The sequence below is a fragment of the Ixodes scapularis genome, unplaced genomic scaffold, assembly GCF_016920785.2.
Source record: "Ixodes scapularis isolate PalLabHiFi unplaced genomic scaffold, ASM1692078v2 PGA_scaffold5__190_contigs__length_132052651, whole genome shotgun sequence".
NCBI lineage: Eukaryota > Metazoa > Arthropoda > Arachnida > Ixodida > Ixodidae > Ixodes > Ixodes scapularis.
Genome location: NW_024609880.1, coordinates 131,233,386 through 131,258,616, shown reverse-complemented (window position 1 = coordinate 131,258,616; position 25,231 = coordinate 131,233,386). Strand labels below are relative to the sequence as shown.

Below are 25,231 nucleotides of genomic sequence, written 5' to 3'. Positions count from 1 at the left end.
ACCTTCGAGTTTCTTCCTTGTATGACGTCACATTGTTCGTACAAGAACTGTCTGCAAACATTTTGAAGCATGTATGAAGCAAATTTCATGCTTCGAAAATGACGCGTCTGCAGGTAATTCTCCCATAATTTCTGCAGCCCGTGTCTTTTGTGTGATGTATGAGCTGTGTGACGGTAGCTTAAAACTTTCGCTCAAGTCTTTGTCTACCCTTTCTGGCTCCCGCAATTCGCAAGAATCGGTCGTCAGCGTGGTCTGCGGGAAAATAGTCGCTCGTACTTGGAAGAAGGCAAGCGGACCAATGCTCGTCCTGGCGAATAGGTTTACCCCGGCGTACCTGTACTCCTCCGAAGAGCCCATCTTGTGGTACTTGGGCAGCGGCACGGGGCTGTTGGCGGTGCTGTTGGCGGCACTCGTGTTGCGGCTCGTGTTGCCCTGGGCCACGAAGTAGCGGTACGGCGTGTCGTAGTCCACCTCGAGTACAGTGGGGAACTTGCTCGGGTACAGGATGTCCACCAAGGCCATCACCCCGCCCAGGATGATGGCCAGAATGCCTGCGTCGCCGAGAGAAGTAAGACATCGTAAGCGTACTCGCACTTTCGGGCCTATACCCAAACTTCTCTTTCGTGGGACTTTCAGTGGTAAACTCAAAATCGTTGCTTGAAAAGAACCCGTCACCATTCCAGATTTAGAATATCACTGTTTTAAGCATGGACCTATTTATTTTTACAAAAAAAGCAAATGACCTAGCTTAAAACAATCAGAAACATTTTCATGCAGCTCGATAGTTCGCTCTTTCTTGCCAAGTTATGTCTTCCTCTCTTAGTGTATTTGTCTTCCAATGTTATCGTCTCCTCCAGAAAACCGTGCTTCGTAACCCCTTTTTATAAAAGAATTGTGAGCATGAAACTTTACGGAAATTGACTTGCACGAGAGGAGTGTGTGCAAGCATCGGTCCCTCCGTCGACTAAACTCCGTCCTAGTTCGTGACCACTGTGGCTCCGAGTGCTCCTAGCGCGTTGCGTCGAGTATTTCCAGACAAACACGCTAAGGTGAAATGCACAAGTATATGAAAACATTGGAATACATCCGTTGATTTTGTTACAGCATCGGCCACCCTATCCACACAGCAGACTCCGTTGCAGGAAAGTAATGCCTCCAAACTAGCTATTGTTTCCCAGCCGTATTACGTGTAATTGCTCTTGATCTCAAAGAGCGCTAAAGCCGGGCGGTTTGCGTGCCAGGAGTTCGTTTCCTCACTCTCGCGAATTAACGTCGCGAAACTTTCGACACTCAGATTGGCGCATTTATGGCGCAATAAAGAAGTAACTCCCCGAATTTTATTCACGATTAGCGGCTCCTTCTCAAGAAACGGCTGCAAGGCGACTACTCTTTGTGCTTTGAATCAGTAACAGCAAATTGAATGAGCAAAAAATAAAACACACACACACACACAAAATACACAAAAAAAGAAAAAGAAAAAGACGGCGGTTTTCGGGCGCACGTACCGATGATGAGTACGAGCCAGAAGTTCCATCCCATGGAGAGCTGGAGGAAGTCTCCCTCGAGCGGTATGACGAGGGGCAAGTCTGGCAGCAGACTGCTGTAGATGATGGTGGACACGACCATGAGCGCCCCCGTGAGCTGGAGGGTGTAGGTCCCGTAGCGCGGCACGGCGCACAGCAGCACGTTGGCCAGGAGCCAGGCTGCGAACGAGGCCCAGAGGAACAGCTGCGCCCAGCCGCCGGCGGCCCGGTACATGCGCCCCCACAGGAAGCCTCCGGAGTCCTGCTCAGAGGCAACGGCAAGACGTCTGACGCTCGCCACTGGGAGCACCGAACGCTTTCACGGGGTGCTTTGCTTTCCTTCACACGATATACATGACCAGAAATTGCCAAACACGTCTCGGGTGTCTCTGTTTGCGTCACACGGCTGAGTCGAATTATCTATATGGTACTCGCTTCAGTTTCAGAGCCCAGTCGATTCTATGCGATGCCTATGACGCAGAACCTGAAGGCCCATCCACACACTTGCGACTTCTTAAGACCGGAGAGGCTAAAAACCGGGTTTTACGGTACGCCTTTCATGAAGGCTTACGACCGGCTCCGCAGCAGCGCAGCCGGTCGTCAGCCGTCGCAAGAGGCCCTGCTGTGTCGAAGTCGGACCTAGTCAGATGCAAGTGTGTGAACGGGCCTTCAGGTGAAGGTATCGCCGCCTCGCAATCAGTCATGAGGGAGTGGCCAAGTTAGAGCGCTTTGGAATTACACTCTTCTCCTGCGGCAAGGTTGACGGACTAGTGCGGAGAAACAAGAAGAAAAAAAAAAAACAGCGAAGAACCGGCAAGCAAGTCAACACCGAGCATCAATATTCTGTGCCAATTTAGTCGAAATGCAAGAGAATTACCGTATTTGTTACGCATATAAATCTTAGCTGTCATAACCAGCTGGTTGTTTACTGCGAAGAACTCTGCTCTAATCAACTGCAACCAAGCCCAGATGACTGTGCAAGTGTTTATATTTATGTTCATTTATTGATGCCCACCAACAGCCACGTGCCTTCCCGAGGGTGCATCGCAACAGAGACGAAACAAAACAAACACACATACACACAAAACTACCGAACGAAGAAAAAGTGCGTCTAAGACAGTTCTGACGTCATTAAGTTTCTAAAATAATCTAAAGTCATAAACATACCGGAGTAATGACGGAGTATAATATAATAACATCGGACTACTTCTCAAACTATTCTAACAGGATCTTTAAGTTTAAGAAAAAAAGCAAAAAAAAAGCACGTGAATTCTATAAGAAATTTGGAAATGTTTGCCGATTCCGTTCAGCGACGCTGTTCAGTCCACCAACCCACCTGACTGAGGTAGTCGAGGACCGTGAGGATGGGGAAAGGCAGTCCTTTGACGAGTGCATCGTAGTACTCCTTCCTCAGGGACGTGGGTTTGGGCCACCAGAACTCCTCGTTGAAGTTGATGTCCAGCGTCTCGTTGCTCCGGGCGTTCTCGACGACGGCGGCGTACGTCACGTTCACCGAGCTCAGCCCCACGTAGACGCCGAGCCGGGCAGGGATCCGCTCTCGAGAGAACGCTCTGCGGCGGCGCACAAGGGCAGCTCGTCAGAAGGTGGACGCGTCAGGGTTGGAAGCGGTAATTAAGTGCTGGCGGAACCGACCCTCGCTGACGTTCCGTTACAATGGCTCATTTAGTAGTTACATGACCGATAGTTCACCTAGACACCATCTCCTCGTTTCACTAGAAGGACAAGTAGCCACACTGTGCTCCGACATGTCAGATACATCATCCCAGCAACCCTTTTCACGCTTGAGCGTCCTCAAATGACCAGACAGAAATTCGCGTGTTTCCGAACAATCTGTACTGTGCAAGATCACTTGGGCTTCTATAAAGCTGACGTTGTTTCGATGGCGGAGAAAACTCGTGTTTGCAGAAATTTTGTCGAGCATCTAGAGGCAACGAGAAGAGTGTTCAAAATACCGGGTTCATTTCGCGTGTACCACATCATACGTGTTATGGCACGAAGTTGCCTGAAGACATCGACAAGTAGACTTCGATTAGGTTCATCTACACGCCGGGGTGCTTCGATCCGTTTGATATCGAATCCTCCACCACGACACGCGCAACCATTTAGGTCGACTGTGTGTTCACTCCCGCATGACGGTGCAGGGCACCAGGAGGGGATATTTTATTTTCAGAGTGGTGTGCTACTTGAACGGTAAAATATTTTTTTAGCAACTTCGGCGATAATTGCGCAGAGCCTGTTGAGGCCCTGGAACCGGGCAGGAAACGAGGATATGAACGCTTCCAAAGGGGAGAGGATGCTTGCGCAATATTTCTGGTCATCCTCCTCCCCCGGGTCAAGGGAGGCCAAGGCAAACTACTGCTGTTTGCAACGTTCTACTAACAGTCTACTTAATCTGGACAATCCGCGAAACGTTTTACGTCCAATTTGTGCGTCTTCTTTTTCCTTGAACAGTAAACCTGCAGTTGTTATGTGACCACGAATAAATCAATTTAAGCCAAGTACACACGCTAACAATTACACATTGTACAACAAACTCGGCGAGAGATGCAATTTATGTTCTTTGTAATCCTTCAGTCTGTCAACCGTTTCCTCGGGCGGGGTCCCGGCTGCCAGGGGCAGATAGAAGCCGATCGGGTCGTCGGCGCACCCTCCCGTCACACTTGAACAGCTTCGGGCCAAATGAAAATAGGGGACTACGAGAATCGCCATTTTCTTCTGTCCCCACGCTGAGGTGCCACAGTACTCCGTTTATGTCTGGGACGCCAGTACAAAGCTCCCTTTACGCTGGCGGTTGAATGGCAACCGCAAAGAGGATTAGCTCGTCTATTCCGTGCGAGTAAAAGTGAACTGGATCTCTCTGGCGCAATTTCGCTTCGTTGCCTGTCCTGTGTAGGAGTCACACAATTTTCGGCAACCTCAATATACTACTATACCCTGATTCGAGGCGACAAGTAGAGTGCATAACGATGTTAGCAACTTTGCTTGTGGATCTACCTCTCGACAGTACAACTCTGGAGGTATGTTGGTCAAATCAAACAGTCTGCCCGTGAGTCCTTATACCATTCACTTTGGTCACTCAAAAACAAAACGAACCCAGAAAAGACACCAAAGAGATTTCTAAGACAGTTCTGACGTTCCAGTTTGTGAGGCGCTCTCGCTTGTTCACAACCGCGGTTCTACTTCGAAATTTTCGGAATGGATCATTACAGAACCTATTAGCTTCCCGAATAATGATTTACTTTAGACCCATTCCAGTATTTCTGGCCGGTTCCATTTCCAGCGTTCGCGCATATGGCGCGGGCATTGTTCGCTTTCCGAAGCAACGAATAAGCGCGGGCTGGACTGAGATTTTGCGAGCAATAAAACGGTGTGTAGTAAGCCTCTTCCCTTTCGTTCGTAGTGAGTATGCATTTTGATATCACAAACTTCTCAGTACGACTCAAGTTTCTCGTATTGCCTTGTTTCTTACTTTTATATATACACACATATATATATATATATATATATATATATATATATATATATATATATATTTTTTTTTTTTTTTTATCGATTTGATTAAAAGGCAACGAAATCGCATCTTGTGTTTTCGGTATTGTCCGCGACATTCCGGCAATTCCTCTGGCGTGTTTTCGGTGTCTGGGAAATCCCGAGCGTCTGGCGAGCGAGTGTTGCCGCCTCACGGTATTGCGCGACGCGAGGCTGTCCTCCAGCGGCACACACGGGGGGCTGCCGGTGCCGAGGGATTCCGGAATAGGATCCGTCCAAGGCCGGCAACGCGGCGCTCGGCCGCCGAGCAACGCCAGCGTCGCCCATCGTCTATGCAGCTTGCCTTCGACCGTATTTTCCCCTTGGGGCGTGCTCCCGCGTCTGCGCCATGACGGGCCCCGCATACTTTACGTATTCCGTGTTTGCCAGTCGTTCGACGCAGTCAGAACGTGCATGCAGACACGATTCTCGAGAACAGGACTTTCTCTTTTTTCCCCTCTTTTTCTTTTCTTTCTTATTTTACTTCGCGCGTGTTCGCTCTTTTTTTTTTTTTTTTCTTTTTCTTGCGTGCTGTCAATTCGAGGGAGTAAACTAGGTGACAGGGGCAAGCTATATCCCACGAAAGCTGTTTTGTAGGACCGGTGTTTACTTCTCGAACATATATTGAGCAAAACCTGAGCGAGTTCTTTCTGCACTGCTATCGGAAGTTTCGACGACGGCAGTATCGTGTCATCTACGTTGGCTCGGCGCTAAAAACATAACTCAATTCCCGTAAAAATATATATATCATATATAAAAAAAAGTTTCCCTTGGGTAATCAATCTTTGACGTATACTTTGGTTGGCCTAGACTTGTTTTGCACGCAGTTCATCTGGACACGAACGTAACACCAACAAAGTGTTTCCTAAGTAATCGCAAGTTTCTTAAGATGACACTATAATCGACATTTCGCTGTAAATATCAAACCTGCATACTCGCACGAATATTACTCCCGAACAAATCGGCGATAATTGCCTTTTAGCCCACGGAAGGTATCACAGCCAACAGGCGATCGCCTGTTAGTGGCGACCAAGCAGACGCCCCACGGGAGCCCTCACCTGTAGTAGGTGACCGTCTGGCCGCGGCCCACGTGCCAGCTGGTGCCGTGGACGCCGATCAAGATGGCGGCTCCCACCAGGAGGCTGGACGAGACGCAGAAGACGGTGGTGCAGCGCTCCTTGCGGATGCCCGGCACGACGGCGAGGAAGGCCACGAGCAGCGTGACGAAGGCCAGGTACACGAGCACTTCGGCAGGGTCGGCGCTCACCGACGTCCGGTTGTCGCTCATGTAGAGCGTCGGGCCGCCGTTCTCCCGGAAGGCGTCGAACCAGCCCGCCGTGTGAGTGAGCATCGCGCAGCCGCTCCTGGGTCACCGGGACCTCCGCACCACTGCGGACAAGCGCCGACTCCGATCAGAACCCTGGGCGAGGGCTGGCTCGAGCAGACACAGTCAAAAGGCACCGAGGCCGACCGGAAGCCAATCAACGGCCTGCATGCGCCTCGTGGCTCACGTAGATGTCTCTAGTCTGCTGCAGGTTAACAATAGAGGCTCCTCCCACTAAGTCTTTCCACTTTAGCAGATCGAACGCTGGAGTAGAGTGGAGAGGAGGAAACCACCAATCGTGGTGAGCAGAAAGCCTTATGCGACGGGCTCGTCCCGTTCTTCTTAACCCGCCTATATAAGGTATTCACAGAGACTTCGCGGAGAAGACGACCTGCGCCCCTCGATGGAAGAAATACAATAAATCTGATTCGGCCAGGGGGTTGACGGAGCTCCCTTCGGACCCAAATGGACCAATGAGAGTCCCATTGTTATCACGCCCTGCTTTCCTTCCCGGCGCAGAGAGGCCCTAAGCTCGTCGAGTCGCATTTCGGAATGGGAGGAACATTTCTGATCTTCCTCCCCGGGTGGAGGCCCAAATCATGGCAGGTTCTGATTAGATTATTACCGCCTTCATCATGTTCATAATGACGATGACGATTGTGATAACTTTATCGTTGTAGTCATCGTCGACATGTTTCTTCATGCTGACCCGAACGAAAGGACTGGAGGAAAGGTTCGGGTCAACCTCTCTGTCGTTCGTTCACCACCAAAACGGGCATAGCACCCATAAACAACTCGGGTTTAACGTATGTCTCTAAAACAGAAGAGCTATCACAAAACCTACTAGAGCAGTGGGAAGGGCTTTTTTGGGTCACTGACTTAAGCGGTTAACTTTAATGCCCGTTAGTGCACTACCTCGTCAAAATGCGAAACGAAGCAAACGCCGATGTTGTATTCACCTTAACTGAATGGCTGCAAACGCAGGAAAGATTTCCCCGACACAGGCGCGTCGACGTAATGCAGCTGGAATGCCACAGTGACAGTTTTAGATACCACTGTGAAAAAGATGAGGAATAAGAAAAAAAAAAAAGCTCTCTTTCAAAATCCTTACCCGTTACGGGAAAGACGGAACCAGTTACGAAACTAACTGACTACGTTTTCCGCGCAACGTGCGCAGCGCCGGTTGCGCGACTGGACTAGTCAGCGGAATTCCTCAGAAGAAATCCCCTACACAGCTGACGTGCGTCCACGCGCCATTCCACGGAAACAAAAACACCAATATGAAGGCCTACAAAAACATATTGAAACTCGGGACCGGTTACTCTCTCTTCGGTAGTTTGATTACCCCAGTTTATTCATTGACAAAGCTCGCAGCACGTCGCTCATGCAGGCTTTCGACATTAAGGGGGTCGTACAACGATATCGGGTTGCAATGTTCATCACTTTGCAGAGGCGTTTGATCCTGTACTGTATTGCAGGTTAAGAGCGTAGGGCAGTGGAGAGGAAGGTGGGGGAGGAGGAAGCAGACGCAACGCTGGCGAGGGGAGGGAGTTTCCTCCTCCCTTCGCCAGCGTTGCGTCCATTTCCTCTTCTCCCGCCATTTTTTCTCTCGCCCTACCTTCTTGAGTTGTCTGGCCCAAGTAGACTCGCACAGACCGCCACTGATTCAGAAGCTTCTTTATCGCGGTGAAACAGCAAGAATAAGAGGGGACCAGGGGAGGAAGTGGCCGAGTGGGCTAACGCGTCTCAGCTCGGAGCGTGGAGCGAATGCTTGCCCTGGGAACCTCCTGGATTCGATCCCCGCCGCCCCCGCCCGTTTCGATCTGGATGAGTTTCGTACCGGCAAAAGCGTTCGCCCCAAGGCTGTATAAACATACAGAGCAAGTCAATTTTTTTCTTTTATTTTTTAAAGGGGACCATTTTTGTTTTATTGCTTAGCTCTTAGGCGCTTGTTTCCGGCTTGAGCGGCGTCGCCGTCGTCGTCGGCGTAATTGCGCGGTGCATTGTAGGAAATGTCCCATAATGCACTGCGCGGGGAGGAGGACGAGGGGGGAGGGGAGGAGACGGAGGGAAGGGGGAGGAGGAGGAGGAGGGGAAGTGGAGGACGGGATGAGGAGCGATGAGGAGGATAGGAGGGAGGCGGAGGAGGGAGGGGAGCAGCTTGAGGGGTGAGGGGAGGAGGAGGTGGAGGAGGGGAGGAGAAGGACGAGGAGGAAGAGGAGGGAGGAGGAGTACCAGGGAGGATGAGGAGGAGGAAGGAGGGGCATACCTTTCCCTCAGTACCCTTCCCTCCTCCTCCTCAAGAGCTGCGCTCTAATTCGGCGTTACAGGGAGTTGTAAACGACTTTCATTTTTTGGTCTTGCCTTTGGAAAGTTTGATGACGTAATTAGGAGATCGAAACAAGACCTCCTAGATAACAAAGCCGTAGTGCTGATTGAGATGTCGTCATCAGCGAAGGCCAATGCTGGTCAAAGATTAGACGTGACCAGCGAAGCCGTGCGCTGACGCAGCCCTCGTTTCCAATCGGTGTCCAACCTTGGCCTTCGGTGATGACGCAAAAATGTCAGCACTACGGCCTCGCCTTCTAGGCGGTGTTGACTGAAACCACCCGCCTGACGACAGCCGAGCGCGGCTCATCCATTGGACACGAAAACTGCGTGAGCCCTCGACTTCGGCTTGTAACAGTCAATGCCTCGGCGGTCACTCGGGTAGTGGCTCGAGACCAACCACTGCCGTGATGAGAAGAGTCGAACTTTAACAATGCCTCGAGCTCAGCACGCGCTCTCTACTTTGCCAACCCCAGCGCGTGTGTATGATTAACGCTGACGGCATAGGATAGGCACCAGGCCACGTGGCCGCCTGTTCTGGCTCCCAGTTGAGGGGATGAATGATACTCATATTTCTCGATTTTTTTTTTCATGGCAACTTCCTTTTGCCTAGGAGGGAAATCTAAGGCAAGTTTATTAAGTTCTAAACGATAGGGAGACAATAACAGAGTATCGAGTACTACTAAAACATATTTAAACTCGGGACGAAGTAGTATTTAGCGAAAGTAGAAAAATCGTTTCATGACTCCTTTAACTTTCATTCAGAACCACAAAAACGAATTGGGATGGAGCAGCGCGACCCATTAGCATGTGCAGCTCCGAGACTCCAACTTCAACTGCTGCAGAGGCCTATCATGAATTTGAGACTGTGTTTTATACTACTTGCCGACAGTTTCGTTTTTATAATGTGGGCATCGAACGAGTCGGGTTTGAGCGAAAAATTAATTGCTGATAATATTTCCACGGTGCTTAAGTTTACAGTTGAGACCATACTTATGAAAGTTATCTTCAACCTAGACCCTCTGCAACTTGGTGTTCAAATGTTAATTCATTAAACTAAACAGTCTTGTTTGTTCGTCTTAGTGTTGTGTCCGTGAGCGTTTCATTAGCAGCACTTCAGGCACTTCTTATTTATATATGCACGAACCTATAAAGGAATGCAACGGGTACAAATAAGGAAGAAGTAAACAAAATAAATGAATGGAACTGTCACATCAAAGATACTTTACTTTTTAGAATTCTAGAAAAGCGGCATGGACTGCAACACCAACCAAGCCGGCGAAACGAATTCAAAACGAACAGAATTGTTTTCTGCAGTCCACTGCCCTTTGAAGACGCGAAGACCGGAATATAAAAATGCGTGGGCTACAGGGAAACAAGTCAGCTTAATACGCAATATTCCCCTAATGATCCCGCTCAACGTGAGAAGAGGTATAATAGGCAAGGATGCGTACTGATTAATAGTGTTTAAATGTAGATTTTAGACCATTTAGTGGGTAGCTAATTAATCGAGCAAGCGGTATAATGTAAAGGCTGATAGAACTTTTAAAGTAGCTCGAATGGGAAAACCCGTTACTACGATTCGTACTGCCAGAGCGAGGCGTTAAAAATGTAACCAAAATAATCTGGAAGGTCAACATTTCGAGCTACGCTAGCCATTTATGCAGCTACAATACGTTTTCACATTTCACTATGCGTACCAGAGCCACAACCCTGTGTCCATACTGAGCTGCCCTGTTCGACTCATGGCCGCCACAGGAAAGGCCAACGCGCACAAAGCCGACCATTCGCCGCTCATCGAAAAAACGTTCGTTTTCAAATTGCATTGACTGACGGCGACAGTTTGCACTCTTACTGGTGCTTTCGAAGAGCTAGTCCTGGGTGTTTCATATTCTGTGACATAATTACGTTTGTAAAACAAAAAAGGAAAAAAAGAAAAAAAGTTCACGGTTGTGTAACTTTAAGACGTGCTGCTGCCCGGAGGAGCAACTCTCGACTTCATGAATTTCCTGCGTTGAGTTTCACCACGACGTAGGCAGCGCCCATGAGAACCCCGTAGAAAAATCTATTTTCACTCGTCTGCAATTGATGCATGGAGTGACTAATTTCCAGCTAAATTCACATCCACAATAATACGTGCAGCCCGTATCCGTTGCTCCGGTGATGAGGAAGACAAAGGTTTCTCTACCTGAGGCGCATGTTGTTTTGTACTTTGGCTAAACAACCCTTTACTTCTAGAGGATAGATGCTGCAATATTACTAATTTCACTTCGTTTCTGGTATTTCCTTTCGTCAGCTTCTACCTCTTTAGTCAATCTCAGTACTTGCCTGCTATACGATAAGTTTCTATTCCACCAAAAACAAAGAAGACCGCAACTACGTTAATGTCCTTGGACCGAGTTTGTCGGCGTCCCCGTGTCGTCGTTGCAAGACACGATGTTCTGTGGGCCGCACGACCCGAGACCTCGACACGGGAGTATTCTTGCGAAGTATTCCTCGCTTTTCTTTTCGCAAGCGGCAAAAAGCAAAGAGACAGGGGACAGGCAGAATCTTTCTTCAAACATGTGAAACCTGACGTCGGGGGGAGCGCAGAAAAAATAACTTGGGCAGTGTCTCCCAGCCCTCGAAGAGCGAAGCAAGGTTGTGTTCTAGTGTTCGAGTCATCCTTGCCCGGCTCGAATTCAAAATAGAGAAGAAGCTGAGGTGAACTGAGTCGATCGGAAGCTTGTAACGAAAAGAAAACACGATGTGCAGTGTTGAGCGCTTCCATGCGCTTCCATGGGCAGGGGAACGAACGGTGCACAGAGCAATCAGCTCCAAAGCGTGGTATTTGTCAGGTTTCGTTTTTCGGTTCCCGTACAGCGCGACCATGTGCATTTTAGAGTGAAACGAGCGGTTGTCCTTCCTCGTCGATTGTCGCGCACGAAGAAACGGCGACTGGCCAAGGTCGAGCCACACTGCTCTGACACCATTGTTACGCCGGACAGCGAAGCAAGAAAACAAGGGCGTGGTCCGCGACCAGTCCTCTGCCGTTTCAACGGCCGATACACGTCGAAATACGCGCACAGCTGCTGGAACCGCTCGCGGAGAATGGGACCCAGACATAACGTAACGCATTTCTTCTTTGCACCGACGGGAAATAAAATGGCGAAACCAGACGGTGCGGACAACTTGAAAGGTTCGTACGAAACCGGGAGCATTTAGCGCGACTCAGCGGACAAATCACTTTTTCCCAGCCGTGCGATGAACGGGCGAGCAACGAAGATTGGCTTGTCGAGGTATCGTTATATCGTGAAAAGAATATTGAAGGCTAATACAATAGGTTTGAGCTCGTAGAAATGCTTACTGGGCCAATGTGGCAGTAATCGTCGGTGCTTATGCATCTTCCGGGCACGTCAGCTTCTTAACGCCTTGGAATCAAAGACACGAATGAAGTCCGCGGTCAAAAACCGAATTCCTAATTAACGAAAGAAGATTCCAGCGGGAGAAGAGACCGCGTCCAACTGAACTCTGGCACGTGCGGTCAGTGGGTGTCTCTGGAAGCGAGAGACACCCCCGCTCACGGACGTTCCGCGGGCGCATGCCGAGTCCACCGATACACTTCTTACCAGGATAGACTTCTACGGGGCGTCGGCGAGCGGCGAATATCGGCAGCGTCCCGTCTTCCTCCATCGAGGCAGCGGACACACACGTGGTCGGGAGCTCTGTCGGCGAGTGCAATCCGTCCTTGCAGCGGCCACCAGTGCTGGTTCGGACGTCGGGCCCCACGCGACTCAACGCCGACACTTTCCGAGCTGGCACCGGTGGCCCTCGTCAGGGTGCTGCGGGCGAGTGGTCGGTCACCGTCGCGCTCTCAGCACCGGAAAGGGGCGACATACGCTAAAAGCCAGTTTTAGTTGCGCCGGCTATAGTCGCATTCTTTCACAGCCGTTTCGACATCGCTCCGCAAGCAGCCAAAGCTACGGCCCCGTCGAGCCAATAGAATCGCCGGTGCGATGCACGTGACCAGAGTATACTGCGATGGAGCATCGTCACTGGCACCGACGCTTTCGATGGCTCGCCGCAGCTACCTTTGTTTGCCAAGTGAGGCTGCGCTTATTGTAACACTGCGGTTATAGTCACGCTGAACGCCGAAACGAGGACGGCGGCTATAACGAGGTTTTACGGTTCTCCATCGGCCACCGGGCTGATAGCGGAGCGCGTTTCGTCGCAGTCCCTGGTTGAGCGGCCGTTTCTCTGCCACGTGGTGGCGCGCTCGACGAGTCCGTAGACTCGGGGGGGTGGAGCAAGGCCAGCCCGCCGATTGGCCCGGCGGGCGGGAAGCTTCCGGCCCGCTGTCAGCCGGCTCGGTCGGCGGCGTCCGGAGAAGGCCGCGCTCGCGGAAGGAAAGCGGCGAAACCGCTTGGGAGGAACGAAAAGAAAGGGGGTCAGAAGTCGTGCTCGGGGGCTTGCACAAACCACGGCCAAGGACAGAGGCGGCTGCCCGAACGCTAGCGCCGAGACGACGCCGAGACCGCGCTGATTTCTACACGGACTGCGTGGAAAAAACCGCCATCCTTTCGGACAAGTCCAGCAGCACGGACGGCCGATATCGCTGGCTTCCTTGCGATAGAAAATCCGGAGTATTACGCCCACACCGGTCGAAACCCGAAGGGAGGCCGGTAATATTCATACCGTAACTCAACACTCTTAGGGGGTGTATAGGGGCACACCCCTTGTCCCACATGTAACACGCCAAATCTACATTTGGGCGTTCAGTCCCCTGACGTTGAGCTGGCGATACCAACTTTTACGAGTGGCTTGATACCTGTTGGATAGAACGTACTAAATAGCTAATGTGTGTATCAAAAACAAGAAAAAAAAAAAAAACAAAAAAAAAACGGAGGTTTCGCCGCAGGGTCAAGAAAACCTTGGTTGTCTTACACTCTAAAAAAAAGTCTGAGCGTCTATTTTCACGCTCAACACTCGGAGAGCCCATCAGCGCAACTTACAGAGGCAGCTCAGCGAATGACGATGCCGAAGCATATGTTTAGACCAAAAAATGCAGTCGGAGTTGTGACATGAAGCAATGCTAAGCGTCAAGCTTGCATTGCTTAATGTCACAACTCAGTCTGCGGTTTTTGGTCTAAACAGATGTGTCGGTATCGTCATTCGCTGAGCTGCCTCCGAAAGCTGCGCTGATTGGTTCTCCGAGTGTTGTGCGTGAAAGTAGACGCACACACTTTTTTTAGAGTGTACTGCAACCTTTAATGCGTACATTAGGCATTTCAATAAGTTGTATCGGTCGGCTATCAAGTCTCTCTTGAAAGTTGCTGTCGTCGGTTCCATGTCAGAGGACTGAACGTCGAATTTTTGTTTTGCGGTGTTACATACGGGACAAGGGGTGTACCCGTATATACACCCCCTATTTCTTAGAGTAAATGCCGCCAACGTGCGTGAACGTATACGGTACACGCAATGTACAATGACAGCGTGCACACTCGTGTTCTCTCGTTTCCTTCTGTCCGCGGCTGTTTGTCCTATGCACGCTTCGAGTGTCGGGATTTCACGTGTTTGTAAATATGGCGCGCGTGTCTCTCCCGTGCAACCCTAATTAACTCGGTCGGGGATGAAGTGAGCGGAGAAATGCGTTACAACGAGGGGCGATTGTACAATTCCCGTCAAGGTCTACCGGATCGGGACTTGTCTGCCAAACCGGCTTTTACGCCTGGCGTCGTCTCGTTGCCGAGGCTGGCATGGCTGCCTCCGCTCGCCACGAGAAAGCCGCCGCAAAAATAGCCGACAGTGGCCGCACGTTCGCAGCTGAACAAACCGCTCACAGCTTCCACAGAGCTCCCATCGGATGCTCTTTCAGTTCTCGGAGTTCCAACATTAGTTTCCACTCCATGACACGCAGGGCTGCGCAATCCAAACGCTCGGTTATTTGCAACTCGAGAATAACATTTTGATACACTTCGCCCATTCGTGTAGAGCGAGCGCCTAGAAAGACGACCGCCAATGTTGGCATCCAGTTTGACCCGTTCCGTGGCGGCGTGAGCTTAAAGGGCTCACCCAGGAAGCAAAGGACGAGGCGACAAAGTGCCAACGGGTGTTTTCGTTTTTCCAGCAAACACCAGCACCGCCGACCTAACTGCGCATTTTTAAGCTCGGGAGCAGACTCTGGATGTGCGCGTGATTCTCGTTCGGAAAAGATCTCTTATTTTTGTGAAGCCAATTTCTCATATTCAATGTCGTGACCCCCAGTAAGTGCTCCTTCCAAATTTGATTCATTGACGACCTTTGTGAGCCGCGAAATTGTGACTATAAATTCGGGAGAAAAAAATAAATAACTTGGGGAGGGGAGTGGGAGGGGAGAGAGTCTAATAGGAGTATTGCGAATGGATGGTTCTACGTTGTTTCGAGAGCGAGCGAGGCACACATCTAATTTGTGAACATTTTTATCTCCCAGCGTGTTGCCAATTAGAAAGAATGCACGGAAAATAAACTACTTTTTATACCTATTTAAATTCAAAAATTTACATATTTAGTTCACAGAACAACGGGATGCACCTCTACTTTCATCTTTCAATAAATTTACTTCGTCACGACTATAGAACTACCCAGGGAGCTCAAGAGGAATCTCGGAAGGCATCTGACCGTCTATCCTTTTTTTTGTTTTTTTGTCAAGAAATTTGGCTTCTCCAGCGTCATGTACGTGTAGTCTATTGTTCACCTAACCCCAAGCGCACCTGAGCCAAAGGAGACTCCGACTACCTCTCCAAACACCAGACTTCCGAGAAGCGACAGATCACGCAGAAAAACCCCGAAGTTCGCATTGTCACGCCTTGCGGTGGTCGTTTCAAACTACGACGTGAACACGTCTGTCGACTCCACCGACGCCGACCGACCGCCGAGGCGTATCCGGCCGAATTCTCCTTATCGCTCTACCTTTACTCGGCGCCCTCTAATCAAACAAAGGCAGCGAGAAAAATAAATAAATAAAGAAGCTGGGTCGTAGTGCGAAGAAGGCACATCCGCCGCCAATCGTATCGCTTTTTGTGCTGTCGGTAAGCCTGATTCCTGAGCTCGCGGAAAAGGCAAAGTGACTGATGCATACATACAGGGATGGGCCACATACTCAAAATGTATTCAAATACAAATATTTATTATAAAATAGAAATACAGCGGGCGTATTTTATCATCTTCAAATACATTCTCAGATACATTTTGTTCTAACCTACCGACATCTTAGACTTAAATTTAACCCAGATAAAAATAAAAAAAAGAAGAAAGCATGTCTAGATAAAGAGTGGAGTTTATCAATATTTGATACTAAGAATCAAGTGCTTAGAAAAGCCTTTGCAGCCCTGAAAATAGTTTGTTTGCCATAACTTCATAGGCGGATACACATAAGGAAAAACAACGTTCTATTCGGTGTTATTATATTTGATCACGACAAACAATGCCCAAAGTTTTATTTGGGCCTGTATTTTTCAGCATTTAAATAATGTTGACAAATATTTTAAACACGTATTTCAAATACTTGTTTTTGAAATACTGCCCATCCCTATACACATGCTTATCTATCGAGACCAGTGTTGGACAAAATACTCGATAGAAGTGTTTAAGTTACTAAATACCTGCTTCATAAAGTATTAAAAATACTACTCAAGTTACTTTCACTGTAAAGTATCTTGAGTAGAGTAGAAATACTTAAAAATGTAATTCAATTACTTTTGAAGATACTTCCGCATTGCGTAATTTGTATCGACGTCAGTGACAAACACAATTATACCATTCTGCAAATCTGGTTTACCAGAATGGTTTATTAGCACGCAACAACACAAAACGGAAAACAAACAAACAAACATCGTAGGGTTAATTTATCCAATCCAACCATAAGGAGCAGACTATCATTGGTACATGTTACAAAACATTTTTGGGGGAAAAAAAAGAAAGGAGGTCGCTTTAGTTATTTGTAACTTTCACGACCTCTAAGGGGCGCGCTGGTGCCTATCAAAATGGCTGTCATCTGGATGATCGTCGTAGAAGAGCAATAAGAGACGGGGTCTGCGACGCGTAATTAGTTCTAGTTTTGCTTTATACGAGCAGTTTTATTTTATTTTTTCCCGCCAGGAAGGTGTAGGGAAGTACCTTACTTTTCAAGCTGATCATCCAGGAGCGAGGGAGCACGATTCTCACACCGCGGTACCACCATCGCTCAAAGTTGCGAATAGTGACATCGTCTAAGGTCCTGCGGCGGACCTTAGACGCATTGTTTAACTACAATCCATATTCCTTATATGGGGAGATCACTATAAACGAACCTGGAATATGGGAATGATTGAATGGATAACAAAGAGAGCCCACATAATAGCCACGGCAATTGTTGCACCTTCTTCAAGTAGGTTGCGTTCAGAAAGGCACTCAACGTTGGGAGACGCTTTGTTGGCATTTTGAAAGGTCGTCCCGCTCGTAGTTAGTTTCCTATCCTGTTCTCTGCTTATTAATGTCCGCTACAGACAGTGTTCGCAAGAGCAATAACTGCCGAACTGAGGACGAAAATAAAATAAACAAAAGAAACGTCCACATCTTGCCGTATCAGGGTCAAATATAAAAGAAGCAAAAAAAAGTGTCTTCTTCTTGCGTCTACTCATTTTCTTCTGATTGTTATTTTCTTGACACTGAAGTGTGTATTGTTGTCGTGGGTAGTTTCTCGCTCTGCGTTGCGCCTCAGTGTTCCAATTTTTAGTTTCGTAAAGCCATCTCTGAGAATTTTTTTTATTTATTTTTTTTCTTTGGGGGGGGGGGGGGGGGCGCTACGGAAAAGAAGGGCCTTTGGAAAGGCGACGGGGAAAACCTTCATTGTACGAACTTTGGTGTGAAATATGAGTCACAATCGGTACAGAAGTTAAGTTATCACGAGCTCAATCTACGTCATCGGAGCTTATCGGAGATAGCAACAGGATTTGGTTGCTCGAAAGAATGTTCACGTTTGCTCCGTGCCACGCACAAGCCACTTCATACCGAAAAACTCGGAAAATGGCGGAATGTCAAAAATGTATTTGAGATAGTGCGAGCAAGATACTCAGAAATGTAACTAAAATAGAGTATCAAATACTCTCGATCAAAAGTAATCGCAAAATACCAAGATACCTCGAAAAGTTTTTGAAATATAGTATCTTAAGTAGAGTATTTGAAATAGCTAGAAGTCTGATAGAGACCTTAACATACCTCCCGCAAGCTTACCATATATGGGGAAGAGCGAAAGATGAATTCCACGAGGCCTGTTGCGAATGTAAGAACACCACCATATTTATTAACTAAAACCTTCGATATCTTATCATTTGTTTGAAAAGTCCTCAGGCGTGTGTAGCCCGCTTCACTGTGGCTTTGAAAACGGCGGAAGCTACGGCCCTCAGCAAGCCAGCCAAAGCGTCCAAGAGAACCACATGACAGGTCTTCGTGGGAGTGCCCTCTAGACCTGCCATGTCACACGCTTTGCATTGGGGCTCTTGTTGGCGCACCCGGCCCTATGTTTTTGCAGTTAACTAGGTTCTCCCGAAACGGACTAAACCTGCGTTCGCCGATGCCAAGCTGTTATGGCGGCGCTCCGATTTTGGTCAGCGGTTAAGCGAGATACTCTCGCGGAGCGAGCGACGAAAACGTTCGACGGAATGCTGATCGTCTGCCATTTCACGTTGAAAGCCGTTAACAACCTGCGTTTCGTTTGCCAGTCTTAAGTTCTTCCGCTGCCGTACGCAAGCTGACATGGACCGGTCGATGAAGGAATATACTAAAGAGGAGCACATCGGAGGCAGCCAGACCTATCTCGCTATTTGTGCGTTGCTGAGACGTTCTCACCATTGTGAACTCGCGAACGGGTCAAAAATTTTTAATTGGTTGATCAGGCGCAAGCGTGGGCGCCACGTTCAATCAGTCGCTAAGAACGCTCTCGCTCTCAGCGTGTTCAAAATCAGACGGTGCCAAACAAGGGCCGTCGCTGATGCCTCCAGCTGGATATCGTAGGTGCGAACTTGGGCCGTCCATTGGGCCGTTTTCCCTCCATAAAGCAGAAGTAATGGACCAGGAATTCCCTCGCAATGTGAGCATTGATGCTGTTGTGGCCAGCGTAATAAAGCAATTACGAGCGACGCCCCTTTCGAAGGATACGGGTGCCCTAGGTATACTTTCTCGATCAGACACGAGCTTCATCGGTGGTAATGCAGTGGCTGACGTCTCTCGCCCATCTCGCATCTTTGATCGATCATCCGCCGCCATTTCATCTTGGAGAGTTTCTTCGGACTCTCGGAGCCAGTGATCTAGCAATGCTCGATGCCAGAAAGGTCGCCATCCCAGGGAGCCGATAGGAAGCGTGGGCTGCCTGCTTCCGGTGACGGCAGAAGCCGGGGCGTCATCTCAGCCGCGTCGAGACGGCCAGATCGGTGGGGGTCCCTCCCCGCATCAAGTCGGCGGTCGGTGTCGCCCTTGAGAGCGGCAGCCTCGGCAGTCGCTCCGAGGCAACCCGAGGCCGGACGGACGCGCGCAGGCAGGGTTCCTCGAATGCCTCTTCCGGCGGCGGGGCCGATGCCGCCTTCGCGTTGTCGCTGGGCGACCTTGCCGTCGTCCCGAGAGGCAGGGACGGGCCCTGCCGCCGTCACCCACTCGAAGACGGCAGGTATCAGAAGGCGAGGAAACGGCGCTCTTGCGATGGGCTTCGGAGGGGGAGGGCCGCGGTCGCCGCTAACTGCGTCGGCTTGCATCGCCGGGCTCATTGCCGAGCGGGGAACCATGTCGAGAAGAGGCAGCTGTAGAAAAGTCCGCAAGGAGAATCTAACTGCGCTAGACAACGCGCAGGAATGGGACGAATCGTAAATGAGCGAACGATGTGGCTCGATTGTAAGGAACGCTTCCCACTTGCCTACCGTGAGCTCAAGTGGTGCGTCGCGCACCGCCGCATCGGAAGCAAAGAACATTCTCGCAACGTTGCATCAAAAAGGAGACTCGGTCTTCGAGCAAATATGTAGAATTCCAATGGAAAAAAATAAACATCAACGCAACAACAATAAGCGAGTGAAATTTGATCATTATTAATCGGAGGTTCCTGTAATCTCTTAGCAGGTGATACTATAGTATATCGAATACTACGCGTTGTCCGGGACCGTATCTAAGTTTGACCAGTCGACTCGGACAGAAAACGTTTCGCACTTTCCGCAGTGCAGGGCAGAGGTCTCGCGGAGGAGTGATTTGCGCAGTGGCGTGTTGCGGCCGTTTCGCGAGGACGTCCGTCGTCGAGAGCGATCAGCGAAGGCCTGTCGCCGAGACTGGAGACCAGTGGCAGACAACAGCAGGCATTCAATGCAAGGCCGCGGCCGGGAGGCAACGAGGACCGCGGGCACGCTAAGGATCACCGCTAACCTCAACCCCTTTCTTCGCGGACTGCCGCCAAGGTGCGCATGCTCTCGAGCGCGGGCGGCCTTCGGCGCACGCTATTTCCGAGGAAAACGCGCTGTGTGCAACTCGGGCTCTTTTCGGCAAATGATGCTTTCTCGTTGACCGCGAAGGTTGGAAGAAGGCTTTCCTCGGAGGGGCCCCGCTTTGTCCACGGCGTCGGGGCGAGAGGCGACGGAAGCCACACCGGTCAGGGCTGGAGTGGCGCGCCCAGCCACGCGATGCGTTCCCTTCACCAAACATCGAACGTCGCTCGAACAAATAACCAAAACATACCCGAGGCCGGCATAAAGAGCCCCTGAGACACTTTGCTTGTTCGGGGCGAAGTTCATAGGCTCATTACTCATACAGTATGAATTGAGGAAGTAACGAACAACATTCTAACGCCGAGGCAGAGCTCGAATCGAACCGGGACTCCGTGTTTTTTGAGCAGGGGTGGGTGTCGGCGAGAAGGGATGCGCGTTTTTGGACTTGAGAAATGGTGAGCCCAGCTAAATCAAACGAGAGTATTCGCGCACGTTCGGCTAAAAAAAAGAAAACACAAAATAACCACACCGCCATATTGACCGCTAGTTTTAGATTTCCTTAAAACCACTATACATTATTAAAGGTCGACGACTGCTTAAACGTGCAGCGGTTGAAACTGAAAGCGAGGTGAGAAGGAAGGCGTGCATGGTAGTGCTTGGGTTAGGAATCAATGTCCCGACCTTAGACGTACGACGAACAACAGGCCGTTCTCATGTTCTTTCAATGAGACATACAAAACGTTACTCCGAGGGCGGAACACAGTTCCGCTGCGGAGATGCAGGGCGCGCCCTTTGGTTCCGGCATTCGCTCACCTGTTGTGAGCGACGCATCCGGCCGATGTCGTTGAACTTGGGAGCCGCATGCCGTGCGCGGAACGCGTCGCCAAGCGCCGCAATGAGCCGCTTGTAAACAAACGGGTCTCGGCGGGTCTCTTGTGCTTGAACGAGTCTCGTTTATAAGCGTCACGCTCCTCTGCACTGACCACTCAGAGCGCGGAGTCAACGCCCGGTTCGCTAGCTGTACTACCGAACTGCTGCGAGGGTCATCTTAGAATTGAAAGCGACGCCACCGAGATGTGAATATGCACCTGGTTCAATGTGAAGAGACCGAAGGCAGACGCCTGCCTCTGAAGCGAGTGGAAAGGTGGCGCGAGGAATGCGGACATTCGTGATCCGATCCTTACGTGACTCACTTTGTTTCGTGAATCGGAGGATTTATTTGAAACGTTCGAAAATTCAGAAACGGAGTTTTCGTAGAAAGCTCGTGCCGCCACATCAATTCCTGAGTGGAAGCGCGCGCCCGAAGCGGGATCAGACTTGCGAGAACCATTGGCAAACTGATCTCTCGAAATGACGAACCGGGTCATTTTGGTCTGGGCACCGCGCGCGTTCCTTGGGAAAGGAGCCTCCGTAAGCGGCGTCCTCATGACGCGCGAGCGTCCCCGTAGAGCCGGATCCAGATGCGCCCAGTTCAAAGGCCACCGTCGTAAGAGCGCTCGAAGGGCACCGAGACACGAAGGGGGCGTTCTTCAAATTGCCGCTGCTTTGTGGACGGAAATGGCGGAGGCGTTGCCGCGTGCGCCCATGCGTTGTCACAAATTGCCCTCCTTGTGCGCTGCGGCTACCGACCATCCGAGCTCCGAAGCGGACCGTATAATTTGCGCGCCATCCTCTCGGGGATCCCGCCCAGAAACCACTGTGGAAGGATACTGCTCGCTATTCAAGATATCGGCAACTTGTTTTCTCGCTGCCCACATGCAGACGCCACAGACATGGGATGTCGGCACCACGACCTTCCTCCTCTTCGGTCTATCCTTTAACGAGACCAGCGCGTTCGACGAAGGAGGTTTGGAATGCGTGCCTGCCAACGCGGAGGTATGCAGCGGCCGTTAACGCCAAATACTAGATTGGTAATCAATTACGCAAAGGTTTTCATATAACGTAACAAATTAAAGTCACTGGTGCGTCCGCTTATTCGTTCGAGATACGAGAAAAAACCGAGCGACGGCTGACGAGTCAGCATAGAGAGCTTCCCCCGAGGCTCGTCAGGCGTTCGGACATTTAACGCGTCACAGCAAACGGCATCACTGATTGAGGCCCCTGATATACGCTGAGCACCCTATACACCTGCGCTTGGCCTCGGGTTGTGGATATATATGGTTCCAGGATGGTGCGCGACACTCGGTTTCTTCTCAGAACAATGCTAAGACAAGCCAGCGCGCTTCGGGTGCTCATTTCAGCGTCCGTGGCCGCTTGCCAGAACTGCGCTCTCAACACAATGTTTATTCTACGAGGAGAAGCTGGGGGAGAGGAGCAGACGCGCGTCAGATCGCCGAGCTCCGGGGTGAATTGTCAAAGCTGGCAGCCTTTGTCTCTCCTTCGAACCGAACACGTTCGAACAGTGAGTAGAAGGCTTTACGTCTCCCCACGAATCATTCCAACCACTCTCTCCTCCTCTTCCTCAATTTCTAGACGTATAGGTTCGTAGGGAGAAGATGGGCGACTCGCGGGACCAACTTCTGCGAAGAGAGTCGTGCCCCTTTTTTCCTGCGACCAGCCCGTTCGCGTGTAGCAAGCGTCCACCGCCGCTATCAACGCGCATATCATTGCATTGCTACTGGCTCTCGATACGCATATCAGGGAATAAAGTATTCTCGAAAGCTGCCGCAGCGCAAAATGTACCAAGGTCTTAAATGCGTGTGGCGGAGATGGCGTATCCCCATTTATATTGTGCCAATGATACAGCTGCATCGAATGAGAGAAGAGGAAGGCCGAAGATAGGCTCGACCCCGTTAATTGCTTTGCGACGCCGCCCCGAGAGGGCTGCTCCAGGACTGGGCGCAGGTGCGCCACCAAATGTATCGGGTGCAGAGGCCCCACTCGGGCGATCAGATAAGCGCGATATGGCAGGTGCAAACAAGGCCCGGTCCGCACCGACAAAACCGCACGCACCCGGAGTTCCCCGAACGCGGGCAACGAGAAGAAACGGCTCCCGTGCCTTCGAAACCGAAAGCGCACGGTCCAATTGCCGGGCGAAGCGTGTCAAGGCCAGTGGGGAGCGCTCGAATCAATTTGCGGACACGCGCCATTAATAAGCAGCCCCGGCCGGAGGTCGCTCCGCGCCGAGACCCCGACAACCCCGGATCTCTCGACGAATGCTCGAGGACCGCTTGCGACTGCTCGGGGACCCCTCGGGGACCGCTCGAGGATCATTCGGCCACTCTAGGGTCTAGACGACTGCTCGACGGCCACAAGGGGTGCGCGGACGTCGGAAGGAAGTCTTTGGAGCGGCGAGAAGAGTTCACCGGAGAAACATGGCCACGGGCGAGCCGATGGTAACACTACTCCAAAGGGAACCCGGTTTTCCGCAGGCACGCGAAGGGCCGAGCCAGTCACTGAGGACACATTGAACACAAATGGAGCCGTCCCTTAGCCATTTGGCCAGGGGGCACTCGATGACCTCGGGTTTTGCTTCGCTCAGAAGACTCTGTCAACGCCAGTGGATGTGCCCCGTGCGCTTGACCGTCCGACCGACGGAGGTTGGCCGAGTGACAGGGGAGTGATCTCCATGATTGATATCCTTGTTTTCAAAAACCAGAACGTGTAAACAGAAGCCTGATAGCTACTCGATGCCTGATGAACGTGACCGGCGTAAGCACAAGCTAGCCAAAATGAGACAATTGTTTCACGATCCTAACGAGCGAGCACGCCGGAAGATGTCTGGCAGATGCCACTTTATCGTTGCCTGGCTACGTCTCGTTGAGCGTGCAATCGTTTATTGCGCCACGCTGTTCGTAATACGAAAGGCTCGTCGCAACGCCGAGCTCTGGCTGGAATGATTAGCTGGAAAGATTGGCTGCCTTTGTCTCTACTCCCTGTTGGAACGCGTTTCAACGTGGAACGCTGGACACCCACGCTTGGCGATCCAACGCGTTCGAAGTGTGAGTAGAGCAGACAAAGGCTCTCTTTACGTCTACACGCTAATCATTCCAACAAGGCCTTGGCGTCCCGACGCACTCTCCCCCTCGGCGCACAGCCCGCACGCTGCCCGCCTCCACTCGTGTCTGCGCAGGAAGAAAGCTCCGACCGCCGATAGGTGTGCTCGCCAATTGAAGTCAATTGCACGCGTCATTATAACAGGCAGAAGCTCCAAGCTTTCGAGGGAAGCACCGAGCCGCTCGCAGGGGTCCGTGAAAATTAACGACTCCTTCACTTGGCGTCACGTTGAAACACCATCGCTCGTCGGCCGTGAACATTTTGTTTTCACCGTCACGGTTCGTCACTTTATTTGATAATCGCTTATTTCGAACTCGCAGTCGTGCCCACGAGAACCTTGCACTTATATCGCTCAGCCCATTAAGTGTCTTAACGCGTGGACCACGGAACGGCGGAGACCGGAAGCTTGGGAGTGGGACGTTCGGTATACTCCGTCAATATACAACAATTATAGGCGACACCGCAAAATATCTCATCTGCACCATATACATTTCCGTGCGCCGTCGTCAAAGAGACCGTCGTGGCGGATGGTGCGAACGAGCTATAGCTAGTGACGTCACTTGGCGCCGCTTCGACCACCGCCTTGTGGCAGTGCACTGCTCCCCGCCAGAGACTGCCGTAATCCGTTGCAAAACTTGGCAGCCGATATCGCAGATACGAGCGGCAGTGGGAGGCCGTGCGGGCGTCGCGACGGCGTGGGGCTCGCTCGGAAGGTCTCGCAGGAACACCCTTGAAACTTGGGAGCGCCAAAAGCGACCCCAAACAAGCCCCCGTTCCGTTACGATGGCGGCTGATATCGCAATCGGGCTTTTGCCGGACTTAGTGCGCTTCCAACCGCACGCTGCCAATTACCGGTCGCCCGCAGCCTTCGAAGACGGCGCTCGGCGTTAATCACAGAATCAGGTCACGCGATTAATGAGCGCAATCGCCGAACCGGGCAAATTGAAGGTGAGAAGCAATCAATGTTCACTGGGCAAGAAAAGGCACGCGAGATCCTTCGGGGTCCTCCATCTTATTTCTATATTGGATACATTCCGACAGCGCCACACGATCAT

The 25,231-nt window shown here is 50.8% G+C and overlaps 1 protein-coding gene across 1 annotated transcript in view; it reads right to left on the bottom strand.

Moving 5' to 3' along the window:
- LOC8023819 (dual oxidase maturation factor 1) overlaps positions 1 to 25,231 on the bottom strand; it is a 33,145-nt gene that overhangs the window by 3,208 nt on the left and 4,706 nt on the right. Inside the window, exons 2-5 of the mRNA XM_029978256.3 lie at positions 6,131 to 6,461; positions 2,860 to 3,094; positions 1,506 to 1,785; positions 335 to 551 (exon numbers count right to left, since the gene is read on the bottom strand). Of these exons, the coding sequence (XP_029834116.2) occupies positions 335 to 551; positions 1,506 to 1,785; positions 2,860 to 3,094; positions 6,131 to 6,423 (1,025 nt within the window). The 5' untranslated portion in view covers positions 6,424 to 6,461. The remainder of the gene's footprint in view (positions 1 to 334; positions 552 to 1,505; positions 1,786 to 2,859; positions 3,095 to 6,130; positions 6,462 to 25,231) is intronic.